Source organism: Limanda limanda, chromosome 4, assembly GCF_963576545.1.
Source record: "Limanda limanda chromosome 4, fLimLim1.1, whole genome shotgun sequence".
In the NCBI taxonomy this organism is placed as follows: Eukaryota; Metazoa; Chordata; class Actinopteri; order Pleuronectiformes; family Pleuronectidae; genus Limanda; species Limanda limanda.
Genome location: NC_083639.1, coordinates 32,548,590 through 32,562,300, shown reverse-complemented (window position 1 = coordinate 32,562,300; position 13,711 = coordinate 32,548,590). Strand labels below are relative to the sequence as shown.

Here is a 13,711-nt window from a genome sequence, read left to right as displayed (position 1 = left end):
ACCGCTTCCGGTGCAGCACTTCACAATAAAAGAGTCGAAGGAAGGGGCGTGTAAATTACCCTGCAGTACAAACACACAGAGACCCCCCCTCCAAACACACACACACACACGCACACACTTTTAGTAGTGGTTAACATTGGCCTTCAAGTTGTATGATCTTTAATATATTCTTAGTCTTTTTGCCCTTTTCTGAAAGAGTAATATATTATTATTATTATTACGAAGTGATGTGCTTTATTGAGCAATTTATCGAATTGTATGAATATGGTGGTTTTCTGTGTCCGGTTAATCTGTTTTTTGATTAAGTTGTTTATCAGAATTATTAAGCAATTATTATGTATTATTTGAAACGAAGTATATTATGGTATGATCCTTATACAGTCTATAATGGTATGGCGTCTCTGTGACGGATAATGTACGCGCCACGGGAGGGTACACGGTGTGACGTCATAAGTGCGGGACGCTGCTTTGCCGGTAGATGGAGGGATGAAGGTGAAAGAAGAAGAATATGAAAGAATAAAAGATAAACTGACGTTTGATCGCTGACGTCACAAAGGTGCGTTCATCAGCCTTTTGTTCCGTTTGTGCTGAAGTTCGTTTCCGGTCGTTTTTCCAGTTGAGGGTTCACCTGAGTCTGAAATCCACCTTGTTTTCAGACGTAGACCACATCGGACCAGGTCCTGATCGAATCCAGATCCGTTTCCTGACTCTTTGAAACTCTGTGATTTATCTGTGAAAGTCAATCAGCAGGAAACAGAAGAAGCTGTTGAAGTATGAGATCTGTGGTTTTATTCAGAGTAAAGAGGGAAAAACACACATTTACAAGCAGTTCCAGTACAAACCAGCAGGGGTCGACAGCTCCTGAGTGAGAGAAGCAGGTGAACTCCAGTGTGTGTGTGTGATGCGTTCAGGGTCTCCCTAACCCTCCTGTTCCTTTCTGTGTTTCAGGACCGAGCTGCGGCGGGGGGGGGGCTGTGACCATGCTGGGTGTTGGGGGGCTGGCGAGGTCCGGTTTCCTGGAGCTCCGCCTCCTGCAGCGTCCCGCTCGAGGAGTCTGTTCTGCTGTGATCCACAGGAAGTCTCCTGCATGTGTCAGCTGGTGTGCTGCCCCGCCCCCAGCCCGCCACAGGCTGCCTGTGAGGATGAGCTCGGGTGTTGGCGGTGGTGATGTGGCGCCGAACGCAGCAGCTGCGGTTCCAGGAGCGTCGGGCTGGTACGGCGGCCTGGCGGACTCGGCTCCAGTTCACCTGGTGGAGCACTTCCTGGTCGGCGTGCAGCAGGGGAGCGGGTTGCCGTGGTGGCTGAGTATCGTAGCGGCGACGCTGTCGGTCAGGACGCTCATCACTCTGCCGCTTGCCGCCTACCAGCTGGTCATCATCTCCAAGGTCAGTTGAGGTCGATGGCGGGCTGATACATCATCTGATCATATTTGTATCAATACACACGATAGATCAGAACAGAAACAACCAGTGTTCTAGTTCAGTCTCCATGACGTACAGATCCAACAAACAGGAAGTCAGTGGCACGCTCAGGAAGTACCTGGTCGTCCATCATGGTAACCATAGTAACCTCCAGGTGATGTGCAGGTGGAGGCGCTGCAGGTGGAGATCTCTGAGCTGGCGAAGAGGCTTCGATACGAAGTTTCTGTCCGAGCAAGAGAGAGAGGCTGGACGGAAAAACAGAGCAGGTAACAAACAAACAAACAAAGCAATAAATAATCCAACCAACAAACAAACAAACAAACAAACACACGTGTTTCTCCACTGTTCTGTTTGTCTGTTGCTTTCTGTCATGCTCTGTGACTCTGTGTCCAGGTTCCAGTTCCAGAAGAACCTGCGTCGTCTGGTGGCTCAGCTCTACGTCCGAGACAACTGTCACCCCTTCAAAGCCAGTGTGCTGGTCTGGGTTCAGGTTCCTCTGTGGGTCAGTCTCTCTCTGGCGCTCCGGAACCTGAGCCTGCAGGAGTCTGGTGAGTGCCTGGGTCTGGGTCAGAGTCTGGATCAGAGTCTGGATCAGAGTCTGGATCAGAGTCTGGGTCAGAGTCTGGATCAGAGTCTGGGTCAGAGTCTGGGTCAGAGTCTGGGTCAGAGTCTGGGTCAGAGTCTGGGTCAGAGTCTGGGTCGGAGTCTGGATCGGAGTCTGGGTCAGAGTCTGGCTCGGAGTCTGGCTCGGAGTCTGGGTCGGAGTCTGGGTCGGGGTCTGGGTCGGAGTCTGGGTCAGAGTCTGGGTCGGGGTCTGGGTCAGAGTCTGGATCGGAGTCTGGCTCAGAGTCTGGGTCAGAGTCTGGCTCAGAGTCTGGGTCAGAGTCTGGGTCGGAGTCTGGATCGGAGTCTGGGTCGGAGTCTGGCTCGGAGTCTGGCTCGGAGTCTGGCTCGGAGTCTGGGTCGGGGTCTGGGTCGGGGTCTGGGTCGGGGTCTGGGTCAGAGTCTGGATCGGAGTCTGGCTCAGAGTCTGGGTCAGAGTCTGGATCGGAATCTGGCTCAGAGTCTGGGTCAGAGTCTGGATCGGAGTCTGGCTCAGAGTCTGGATCAGAGTCTAGGTCAGAGTCTAGGTCAGAGTCTGGATCGGAGTCTGGGTCAGAGTCTGGGTCGGAGTCTGGCTCAGAGTCTGGCTCAGAGTCTGGGTCAGAGTCTGGGTCGGAGTCTGGGTCGGAGTCTGGGTCAGAGTCTGGGTCAGAGTCTGGGTCAGAGTCTGGATCAGAGTCTGGATCAGAGTCTGGATCAGTGCTGGACCAGGACTTGAACCTGTGTATTGTTTGTGCAGCGGTGCAGTGTGACTTGGCAGCAGGGGGCGCTCTGTGGTTCCGTGACCTCTCATCGCCGGACTCCACCTGGATCCTGCCCCTGGGGGTGGGACTCATCAACCTGCTTCTCGTGGAGGTCAGTAGGTCATCAGCTGTGTGATCACATGACCTGTGACAGAAAGGTCCAACCTCCGGTTTTCTCCTCTAGCTTTTTTCTTTGCAGAGACAGAATCCGACTCGTTTCCAGAAGCTGCTGCTGAACTTCATCCGAGGGTTTTCTGTCCTGATGGTTCCCATCGCGGCTTCTGTCCCCTCGGTGAGTCCCTCCCTTTCTGCTTCTTCTTCTTGGTCCGGTCAAGGTGCGGTAACACCAGATAAATCCATTCTTTAAAAAACAAAAAGGGGCTTTGTGGCGCCGTAGAGCCAATTCTGATCCGTGGCCATGTCTGAAGCCCCCCCCCCACTCTCTCTCTCTGTCCCCTCGCACAAGCTGACTCTGTCCATCCATTAGAAGGAGAGAAGAAGGGTTGTTATTGTGAAACATCTGCAGGAGATGCACAGCCTCACTCTGTGTAGCACTGGTATTTATTTGAGGAAACAAGATTAAACTATTATTCATGGAAATAATCATATTTGTGACCATATTCAAGTCAAAGCCTTTGTAAAAAGAGCAGTAGCAGAACTCAACTCATAGAAGCAGAACAGAATATAGTTGAACTGAGGATAAATATTGTGCATGGAACAGATGCTGTAAACATGAATGGATGGTGACCACTGAACTAATGCATGTGAGCAGGTTAGCATTCGTCCCCTGAGAGTCCGAGTGTGGTTATTGAAACAGTTTAAGTTTCTAGTTTCATGTTCAGGTCTGTTCACATTCCTCAGCATCACATGTTTATGTATGTACACGTTACAGATATGTTCTTGGGTCTTACTCTGACTGAGGGTGCAGCTGTTCTCTGGCTCAGGATGAGTTCCTTATGATCTCTGGATATATGAAAAACAAGCATTGCAGCTCTGCTCACTCAGCACACTTCACAGAAGCTCTTATTGTGAAGGTCCTGCAGAGCTGGTGCGTCTCTAACTCATCTGTGTTTTCTGTTTTACAGAGCTTGTCTCTGTACTGGTTCCTCTCCAGTCTCATTGGATTCAGTCACAACCTCGTCCTTCGTTCTCCTGCGATTCACAAACTCCTCAAACGACCACTTCCTGGATCAGAGACCCCCTACAGAGACCTGCTTTCAGCCCTCGTCAACAAATACCGCAAATAAATACACACAACAGCAAATCATATGGTGTGAAAAACACACAACAACAAATCCCTGTCATCAAGTCTCACCGTTTCTTCTAAATCTTTGTGTTTTTGAACAATGAACTCCGTTGACTGAACACTTTGTCTTACCTGAAGATTTTAATTGAAGTGAGAGAAACTCCATCGCCTAACTTCCTGTTCTCTGGAACTGAAAATCGTACAGGAAGTGAATCAGAGCGATGGAGGATTGTGATTCTCAACCTCAGCCCCAGAGGAACAACCAATCAGAGGACAGCATTCCTCCATCGACTGATGTCAGTGAAGTCAAATGATAAAAGCTGCGGTGGTTATCCGAGTGACCTCTGACATCAACAGAGCTGCTGCTCATTGGATGTTTGATGGTGATGATACTGGGTGTCTTCCCTCAGGTCCTCAATGGAAGAAGAAGATGGAGCTTCTTCCTGGAGACAAAGACAATCTGTGATTCAGAGAATCTGTTGTGTCTATTTGTGTTAACACCGGGGATCAGAGAGAAATGACATGGGAACTGTTGGTTTCTCTATAAAGTTGAAGGTCTTGAGGTTCTAGGTAAAGAGCTTTGAGATAATGTATATTATGGTTTGGTGCTATACAAATAAAATTGATTTGAATTTCAATCCAGTCTGTTCCTTTAAAATGTGGTTAAAATTGAGTTCCTGAGAGCTGCTGGTGGGACGTGTATAAACACGAGCACATGCACAGATGCTTATGGTATTGTGTGTATGTATAATATATATTATATATATATTTGGGACTGTGTCTTGCCCAAGGGCACTTCGGCATGCAGATTAATATTTACATAATCTGTTTTCAGACCTGAGCTCCTCAGTTCTCTGGATCTTCAGACTCTGTTCCTCCTCCTGAGCTCCTGTATAAAGTCGTGTCAGGTGATGTAAACATGATCACATGACCTCTGCAGCAGAGGTAACGGGTCACTTCCTGTGTGTGTCTGCCCCCCCCCGGATGCTCCACCTCTCACCTGAACCAGGAGGAGGATCTGATGCTGAGTTGTTCAGCTGTGAAACACAAACTCTGGAACAGTCATATCTGAAAACGGCTTTAGATACAAACATTGTAGATGCAGAAATTTAGACTTAGTTTTGAGGACTAACCCATTTTAAGTCAGTTTAATGATTGAGTGCTCAGCTTATTACTTAAAATATGAATTGCAGTTTAATTTGGACATAATTGACTTATTTTGTTTTAGAATCAATCATTCAGTTGGTGATGACTTGAACCAATGAGGAGTCAGAGACCATGTGATCCAAAAATTCAGTTTTATTCAACTTTTACAAAAACAAAGTGAGACAACATTAAACTGCGATGACATCACACTCAAGTTGCATTTCCTGCTGAGGAGTCACAGGAAGTCGTTTGATTGGCTGAGCCATTTTACGATGTCATCATTCGAGGGGCGATGCTCATCGACATCAACTCTTGGAAAAGAAGTTTACAAGCGTACGGCATCCGCACCAGAGAGATCTGACCACGCCCACAAACAGAGAGGAAACATCAGTCAGCAGCAGAAACACCCGTGCAGCTCTGTGCTGTGATTGGTTAGTGATCAGGCTCACCTGTGTCTTGTTGCGGCAGCCTCGACACTCGTACGTGTGCGTCCGCGTGTTGGCGATGGCCATCAGTCCACACAGGTTACACACGTGCACTTGATACGGATCCGACGCCTCGAACAGACGCTCTTTGAGGAACTGAGCGGCTCCGTGAGCGATTTGACAATCACGCTCCATCTCCCCGAAGCGCAGACCGCCATCACTGAGACAGACAAGTGAGAGACGGATCAACAGGTGAGACACAGAAGGACAGAGGAGAGACAGACAGGGGACGCCGACTGGTTCCGTGTGTCTCACCGGGATCTTCCCTCCATCGGCTGCCTGTTGAGGATCTGGACCGGACCCCGAGCCCGCGAGTGGATCTTGTCGTCGACCATGTGCTTGAGACGCTGGTAATACGTGGGACCGATGAAGATCTGAGACGTGAGCTTCCTCCCGGTGAAGCCGTTGTACAGAACCTGCTCACAGATGAAGAATCAGTCTCCTACCACTAGAGGGCGTGTTACATCAGTGAGGTGATGAGTTAGATAAGTAACTTAGTCTAATTAGTTAGTAGGTAGACACGTGTTGAGATTCATTCAGAAATATCCCAGCATGCACCGAGGCTGAGGTGGGGACCCTAAACCTTTCTCTGGTAAATATTACAAATATCATGAAGTTCAGATATCAGTGACATCACAGTGATGTCATCACGCTGACAGAGCAGGGTTGGTGTTTAAACAGGATTAATGTTGTGACCTCATGCTGACCTCATTTCCTCTCAGGTGGTATCCATATTCAGAAAGCAGGTTGGACACTTTCTGTACGTTCACGGCGTCGTTGAACGGCGTCGCGTCACCAATCTCACCTTTGTTTGCAGACACCTGAAACATGGCAAAGATAAATATGTTAATGACATGTAGGTCAATGTTTGTACAGGTGTCACACGTGTAAATGTGACTCAATCAGCTGCAAGTCAGCAGAGACGTTGGTGATAACACACATCCTTCAAAATAAAAGCTTCTCTTCTCTATTCAGCCTTTTATAAGAGACACTACAGACGTGTTCCACTGGTCACATGATCGATACCTTTCCCTGCAGACACTCGATCAGATGGCCGACTGTCATTCTGGACGGGATGGCGTGAGGGTTGATGATGATGTCCGGTGTGATTCCCTCACAGGTGAACGGCATGTCCTTCAAAACACACATGACAACTTCAGAGTCCACAGACACTCGCTTCAATCAGTCACACAACCAGCAGACGAGCTTCCTGTTACCTCCTGTCTGTACTGGATCCCACAGGTTCCCTTCTGTCCGTGGCGGCTGGCGAACTTGTCTCCGATCTGAGGAATCCGGACAGAGCGCACCTGCAGGAGAGGAAGGTCGTTAGAGAGAAGGTCGTTAGAGAGAAGGTCGTTAGAGAGGAAGGTCGTTAGAGAGAAGGTGGAGACCAACGTCATCACCATTCTGTCCCGAGTTGTGTTAGGAGTTGTGTCTGGTGTCGTGTTAGGAGTTGTGTTAGGAGTTGTGTCTGGTGTTGTGTTAGGAGTTGTGTTAGGAGTTGTGTCTGGTGTCGTGTTAGGAGTTGTGTCAGGAGTTGTGTTAGGAGTTGTGTTAGGAGTTGTGTCTGGTGTCGTGTCTGGTGTCGTGTCTGGTGTCGTGTCTGGTGTCGTGTCTGGTGTCGTGTTAGGAGTTGTGTTAGGAGTTGTGTTAGGAGTTGTGTTAGGAGTTGTGTCTGGTGTCGTGTCTGGTGTCGTGTCTGGTGTCGTGTCTGGTGTCGTGTCTGGTGTCGTGTCTGGTGTCGTGTTAGGAGTCGTGTTAGGAGTTGTGTTAGGAGTTGTGTTAGGAGTTGTGTTAGGAGTTGTGTTAGGAGTTGTGTTAGGAGTTGTGTTAGGAGTTGTGTTAGGAGTTGTGTTAGGAGTTGTGTTAGGAGTTGTGTTAGGAGTCGTGTCCGGTGTGTCGTGTGTCACATGTTCTGTGTTGTGTTGTGCTGCGTCCCCTCACCCGGATCTTGCAGAACTTGTAGCCCTCCTGGTTCAGGGTCACCATCACCTGGTCCACGATGCCGGTCTCGCTGGTCCTGAGGAAGGTGCTGCAGTCCCTCTTTGTGTAACGCCGGGTGGTGCTGTCCAGCTCGTCGTCGTTCTCCGGCAGCGTCACCGTCTTCCCGATGATCACGTCCTCACCGGACACACGAACGCCGGGTGCGATCAGCCCATCGTCATCCAGCTTGTCGTAGATGGCGTGCCTCATACCTGAAGATGATTGTGTTGTAACGTTAGCCCCGCCCACCACCAACAACAAACACTTGTGACTGGACGTGTTTTCAGCAGTTCTCACCCTGACAGGTTTCCCGGGTCGGCTTCTCGAAGATTTCCTCCTGGTCGAATCCTTTCTTTGACTCCTGCTCTTTGTAGGATCGATAGAAAACAGACCTGGAGGAAGAAACAACAGCTTGGAACCAAGTGGGGACTGGACGGCTCTCAGTGGTTGTCTTGGTAACGTCAGAGACTCACCTGAAGAAGCCTCGGTCCACGGCCGACCTGTTCATGATCACAGAGTCCTCCTGGTTGTATCCTGTGTACGCTGCAATCGCCACGATGGAGTTGATACCTGAAAACAGATTTCAGTCAGAGACGTACTGACCTGTCACCGGAAACACAAACTCACCTGGTTGGAGGTAAGAATGTAGCTCGTATTGTTTCCATTATAACGAGTTAGAGCTGAAACCTGATGGTTACACAGCGGTGCCTGGTGGTGGGCGGGGCCCTGAGAACATGTGTGTACAGATGTGAGTCCATACAGATGCTGACTGTAAGAGGTGAGATACCTGCAGGAAGCTCTCTGAAGCGCAGGTACTCCATGGACCGGGTGGTGACCAGTGGTTTCTGAGGGTAGTACAACACGTGAGCCAGTGTGTCCATTCGGACGTGGAAGTTGGTGATGTAGACGCCCATGGCCTGTTTCCCCATGGCAGACTGGTACGTGTTCCTGGGAGACTGAACAACAAAGAGTTTCAGATGATCCTCAACACGTCACAGGATCTTCAATCCAAAACCTTGCTCCTCGTACCTGATTGTGGTCGGGGAAGGGAATTATGGAGGCACAAACTCCGAGGATCATGGACGGGTGAATCTCACAGTGTGTATAGGTGGAACAGTAAGCCACGCCCTTCTCCTGGAGGTCATCAGGGGTCATGGCGAGCATCACCGTCTCTTCCTCCAGAGTGTCAATGTACTCAACCACACCGCTCGCCACCAAGTCCTGCCAACTGACCGTCACAACCACCCAACATCAAGGGTTAGGGATAGGGTCAGAACCAGGAAGTCTCCCGGAGGCGTCCCTAACGGACTCACCTGTAGTTGTTGTACTCTCTCTCCTTCAGCTGGTCGATGTGGCGTCTCTTCAGCAGCAGTTTTTGTTTCTCGACGATCAGCAGCGGCCGGCAGATTCGTCCGGCATCCGTGTAGATTCTGATCTCACGTTCTCGGATGTCTCTGATCATCGACACCTGAAATGATTCGAACCCGGTAACGTCATCGATATGTGGGGCAGCTGACTTGACTTGTTCATATCGGTTTCAAAGCAGGAGGGAGGCTCCGATTCTTCAGGTGATCCAGAGATTCGATTATAGAGTGCTATGGTATATGCTCTGGATTATAGGGTGGTGCGGTATATGTTCTGGATTATAGGGTGGTATGGTATATGCTCTGGGATATGGAGAAGCTCACCTCGGACACAATGATGTCCATCTGTCTGCGGAGTTTCCTCAGTGTGTTCATCAGCTGTTCAGGATCTTTGTGGATTCCGACCCAGCAGCCATTGACAAAGATCTTAGTGGCACTAAAACAATGAAAACACATGAAAAACAAATATGACTCACATGTAAAGTTCAGTGTAACTGTAATCTAAATATAACTGATATTAGTCATTTATTACTGATAATCTGGCAATGCACAGGTTCTTGTTGAAGTTTAAGCTAACAGAAAAGAACTGAACATATTGTGGATGTTTCAGTAGAATACTGCCACCTGCAGGTCAGGTTGAGACATGAACTTCATTCGTAAACGAAAATCTAAACTAAAACAACAAATCAAAGACTTTGAAGGAAAAATAACATGAAGACAACCAAACCTTTTTTGCATTCTAAGTATATGCTTCCTTAGTTTCTGATGAATAGTTTGATTTTAATTAATTAACTAGTTATTTCTGAAAGATGTAAAATAAGAAACGGAGTTGACAGACTCTGCGATGGCGGCAGGTGAGATCTCCTCAAGGTTCTCCATACTCCACTCCTCCAGAAACTCCAGGATGGGAGACGGCTGAGAGCCCACGGAGATGTAGGCCATGAGGGCCAAGTTCTTCACCAGACCCACAGCGTGACCCTGAAACAGCGGGACCATCAAAACATTCATCAACACGTTCGCCTACGTGAGCATCAATACACAAATTGTTAGAAGTCGATACAGAGAGCATGACATTTTCACTATTCTCGATACCAAAGTAAAAATCAAAACAAAACAATAAATCCCAGTTACTTCAAAACACGCTAATATATACAAAGAAATTCAAAAAAACAACAGTGGTTCTGTAACCTTCAGGTAATAAATAGAAAGAAAAGACTTTTACAACAGAACAGTGGGAAGTAGGACAATGACACGCCTCTCGTCAGGTGGAGCTCAGTGACTAGAGATCAACTCGGTACCGAAGTGACTTCCCTACTCGTCACCCGGATCCATATCTGAAGCTCAGCTGGAGTTTAGTTTATAATCACCAGCAGCTGCAGAATTCACTCAGACACATTTTGAGCTCTCGAGTTAAACTGGAGTTTTGTGAGTCGTGTTTTTACCTCTGGCGTCTCGGCCGGACACACCATCCCCCACAGTGTGTTGTGTAGTTGTCGAGGTTTCGCCAGTTTTCCATCTCTGCCGATCGGAGAGTTGACTCGACGAAGATGAGACAGAGTCGACGCAAAGGTCAAACGGTTCAACACCTACGAAACCACAAATACACAACCTGAGGACGTGACCCAGTCTGAGAAAGACACACCGGTCACACTGATCTGTTTAAATGTGAACTCCGCCACATCACTGAAGGAGGAGCTAACGGAAGCAGCTGCAGTGATCTCACCTGTGACACTCCAGCTCGGGCCTGATGAGCTTTCTTCACGTCGCCCCAGTTTCCAGTGGCGAGTGAATATTTGAGTCCGTCAGAGATGATTCTGGTTTTAATGGCGAGTTCCAGGTTAAAGTCTTTTCCTCTGTCGATGAACTTCTGAGCGTAAATTCTGATTTCCTTCAACAGATTCTTAAACATCCTGAAAAAACAACAACAGGAAGTTATTGCCGCTAATGAAAACACTACAAGCACTAATAACACACTAACAACAACCTAGCACTAACAACTAAGGATGTCACACAGTTGTGTAGGTAACGTGCAATAGATCCCAGCTGCTGCTTCAGTCTCAGATTCACACATCTTGTACGGTGACATATTACTCCAAAACCAAGACATTACACAACAACCAGGCCAAAGGCTCCCGGAGTGCAGTTGAGTTACTAAACCAAAGCAGGTTGTTATATTTCTTAACATATTTTAAATGAATCATCTGTGTTTCAATTTGCAGCATCGTCCGATCTCAGAATTTTGGAAATGTCATGGTATGGGTATCGACAATTTTTGGTAAGGTGATATCCCTACTGACAACACACTAATAATAATACAATAACACTAACCAAACACTTCAACTTAAAATACACAAACACCAATAACACACTGATGATAATGTCAAACTAACAACACACTAAAAAGGCTAATAACACACTGTCAACATACAAAACTCACAAACTAACACACGCCCAGACTAACACCAACATAGGTCACGAAGAAGAAGCCCCACCCTCTGAACAGGAACGCCAGGAGAGGCCCAGCGAGGTCCAGCCTCTTGTTGCCATAGTGATCTCTGTCGTCCAGCTCCCGTCGGCCAAGAGCAGCGAGCAGCAACCTGTGGACCATGTACCTGAGAACACACGTACACAGTTAAATACACACACACAGTCACACACACAGTCACACACACACAGTCTCACACACACAGTCACACACACAGTCACACACACAGTCACACACACAGTCACACACATAGTCTCACACACACAGTCACACACACAGTCACACACAGTCACACACACAGTCACACACACAGTCACACACACAGTCACACACACACAGTCACACACACACAGTCACACACACACACAGTCACACACACAGTCACACACACACAGTCACACACACACAGTCACACACACACAGTCACACACACACACACACACACACACACAGTCACACACACACAGTCACACACACACAGTCACACACACACAGTCTCACACACACAGTCACACACACACACAGTCACACACACACACAGTCACACACACACAGTCACACACACACAGTCACACACACACAGTCTCACACACACACACACACAGTCACACAGTCACACACACAGTCACACAGTCACACACACACACACAGTCACACACCCAGTCACACAGTCACACACACACAGTCACACACACACAGTCACACACACATACAGTGTCACACACACACACACACACACACAGTCACACACCAACACTCACCCTAAGAAGTACGCCTTCTTGGTCTCACAGAAGTCGCTGACTCCGACGTGCGGCAGCATCTCTTTCTGCAGAACTTCTCGTGCGTATTTGATCCGTCTCTCTTTGGTCACTCCGGGTTTCGCTCCTCTGGAGCCGATAAAGTTCAACGCCACATTCTGCTCCTGGATCACAAACGCTTCATCGAGAGACGGCTTGACCTGGAAACACAGTGACATCACCGCTGACATCACAACTTTGCAGGCGCCACTTTGTTGACTGGCTGTTAACGGATCATGTCTCAATCAGTAATGGATCAATAAACCATAATCAAACTCACCATCTCCATCATCTCCGGGTCGTCGAAGTCGTAGATGATGTGTTCCAGGATGTCTCTGTCCGACACGAAGCCCAGCGCTCGGAACACGATAATGATGGGGACTTCCTGTCTGATATACGGCAGCGTGGAAACGATCCTCTGACCGATGGCGCTCTTCTTCACTCCCTGAACCAGACGAGAAGTCGGTCAGTAAGAAGATACGGATCTGAGGTTGCTGGTCGGTTCCTCGGGACTCACCTGTCCTCCTCTGGCCATCATGCTGACCCAGATGGTGCTGGTGGGACGAGACGAGTTCTCCAGACACGAGCGACACTCGGCCGTGTACGCGTACTTCGAGTCCTTCTTGGCAAACACGTAAACTGTGTTGGTCGCCATCTTCTCCTGAGCAATCAGCACCTGAACAAAATAAGTACGCAACATGTTTACATACAATACAACAAGTTCACAAGACTTACACACCACAGCATGCACACATCCAGTGGTAGAAGCTCTGTATTTCTATAGATCTTTAAAGTTTAAAGGTAACAGTTTGAACTTCAGTTCCCAGCGAACCTTCTCGGAGCCGTTGATGATGAAGTAGCCTCCGGGGTCGAGCGGACACTCGTTGAGCTCACACAGGTCTCGATCCGTCAGGCCGCTCAGCAGGCAGTAGGTGGAGCGAAGCATGATGGGAATCTTTCCAATGAAGGTCTTCTGGTGTTGCGTCTGCAGCTGCTCCTCCCCCTCCTTGATGATGGTCTTTGTGATGTCCACATACAGAGGGGCGGAGTACCTGGGGCGCCACACACAGAACCCGTGACTCATGGTGAACGCCGGCAGTCCATGGACAACATTGAGCACAAAATGATTTTTTTTGATTTGTAATTTATCAATTAATTAAATGTTAAATGTTAATATTCAGGGCGGGGCCTACGTGAGGTTCCGCAGCCGGGCTTCGTTGGGCATCATGGGCGACGGAGCGCCGTCCCGCTCCCAGTGCGTCGGCTTCGACAGGTAGATCTGCTCGAACTTCAGCAGGTACCGAGGCTGAAACAGGAAACAGGAAACGGGTCAGCTACAACAGCTGCAATCATCTGACCGCACTTCCTGTTCAGCCAGCACTCACCGGCTCCTCCACCTCCCCCGACGTGTGCTGAGCTTCAGCCTGCAGGTCGATGG

At 48.6% G+C, this 13,711-nt stretch overlaps 2 protein-coding genes across 2 annotated transcripts in view; one reads left to right on the top strand and one right to left on the bottom strand.

The window, feature by feature from the left end:
- Nucleotides 1-980: 980 nt before the first annotated feature.
- Nucleotides 981-4,651, top strand: LOC133000370 (cytochrome c oxidase assembly protein COX18, mitochondrial). The gene is made up of 6 exons (XM_061070290.1): nucleotides 981-1,385; nucleotides 1,587-1,687; nucleotides 1,815-1,969; nucleotides 2,764-2,879; nucleotides 2,952-3,059; nucleotides 3,853-4,651. Exons 1-6 carry the CDS (start codon nucleotides 981-983, stop codon nucleotides 4,012-4,014), a joined length of 1,047 nt encoding a protein of 348 aa, XP_060926273.1. The 3' UTR covers nucleotides 4,015-4,651.
- Nucleotides 4,652-5,294: 643 nt separating this feature from the next.
- polr2b (RNA polymerase II subunit B) overlaps nucleotides 5,295-13,711 on the bottom strand; it is a 9,399-nt gene continuing 982 nt past the window's right edge. The window contains exons 3-25 of the mRNA XM_061069628.1: nucleotides 13,659-13,711; nucleotides 13,467-13,579; nucleotides 13,106-13,325; nucleotides 12,791-12,949; nucleotides 12,554-12,718; nucleotides 12,238-12,434; nucleotides 11,484-11,603; nucleotides 10,715-10,901; nucleotides 10,434-10,577; nucleotides 9,830-9,969; nucleotides 9,316-9,427; nucleotides 8,941-9,095; nucleotides 8,657-8,855; nucleotides 8,415-8,583; nucleotides 8,101-8,197; nucleotides 7,925-8,019; nucleotides 7,589-7,839; nucleotides 6,862-6,951; nucleotides 6,671-6,778; nucleotides 6,352-6,465; nucleotides 5,900-6,060; nucleotides 5,609-5,804; nucleotides 5,295-5,516 (exon numbers count right to left, since the gene is read on the bottom strand). The exon at nucleotides 13,659-13,711 is cut by the window's right edge and continues 98 nt beyond it. Coding sequence (XP_060925611.1) covers nucleotides 5,427-5,516; nucleotides 5,609-5,804; nucleotides 5,900-6,060; nucleotides 6,352-6,465; nucleotides 6,671-6,778; nucleotides 6,862-6,951; nucleotides 7,589-7,839; nucleotides 7,925-8,019; nucleotides 8,101-8,197; nucleotides 8,415-8,583; nucleotides 8,657-8,855; nucleotides 8,941-9,095; nucleotides 9,316-9,427; nucleotides 9,830-9,969; nucleotides 10,434-10,577; nucleotides 10,715-10,901; nucleotides 11,484-11,603; nucleotides 12,238-12,434; nucleotides 12,554-12,718; nucleotides 12,791-12,949; nucleotides 13,106-13,325; nucleotides 13,467-13,579; nucleotides 13,659-13,711 — 3,335 coding nt within the window. The 3' untranslated portion in view covers nucleotides 5,295-5,426. The remainder of the gene's footprint in view (nucleotides 5,517-5,608; nucleotides 5,805-5,899; nucleotides 6,061-6,351; nucleotides 6,466-6,670; nucleotides 6,779-6,861; nucleotides 6,952-7,588; nucleotides 7,840-7,924; nucleotides 8,020-8,100; nucleotides 8,198-8,414; nucleotides 8,584-8,656; nucleotides 8,856-8,940; nucleotides 9,096-9,315; nucleotides 9,428-9,829; nucleotides 9,970-10,433; nucleotides 10,578-10,714; nucleotides 10,902-11,483; nucleotides 11,604-12,237; nucleotides 12,435-12,553; nucleotides 12,719-12,790; nucleotides 12,950-13,105; nucleotides 13,326-13,466; nucleotides 13,580-13,658) is intronic.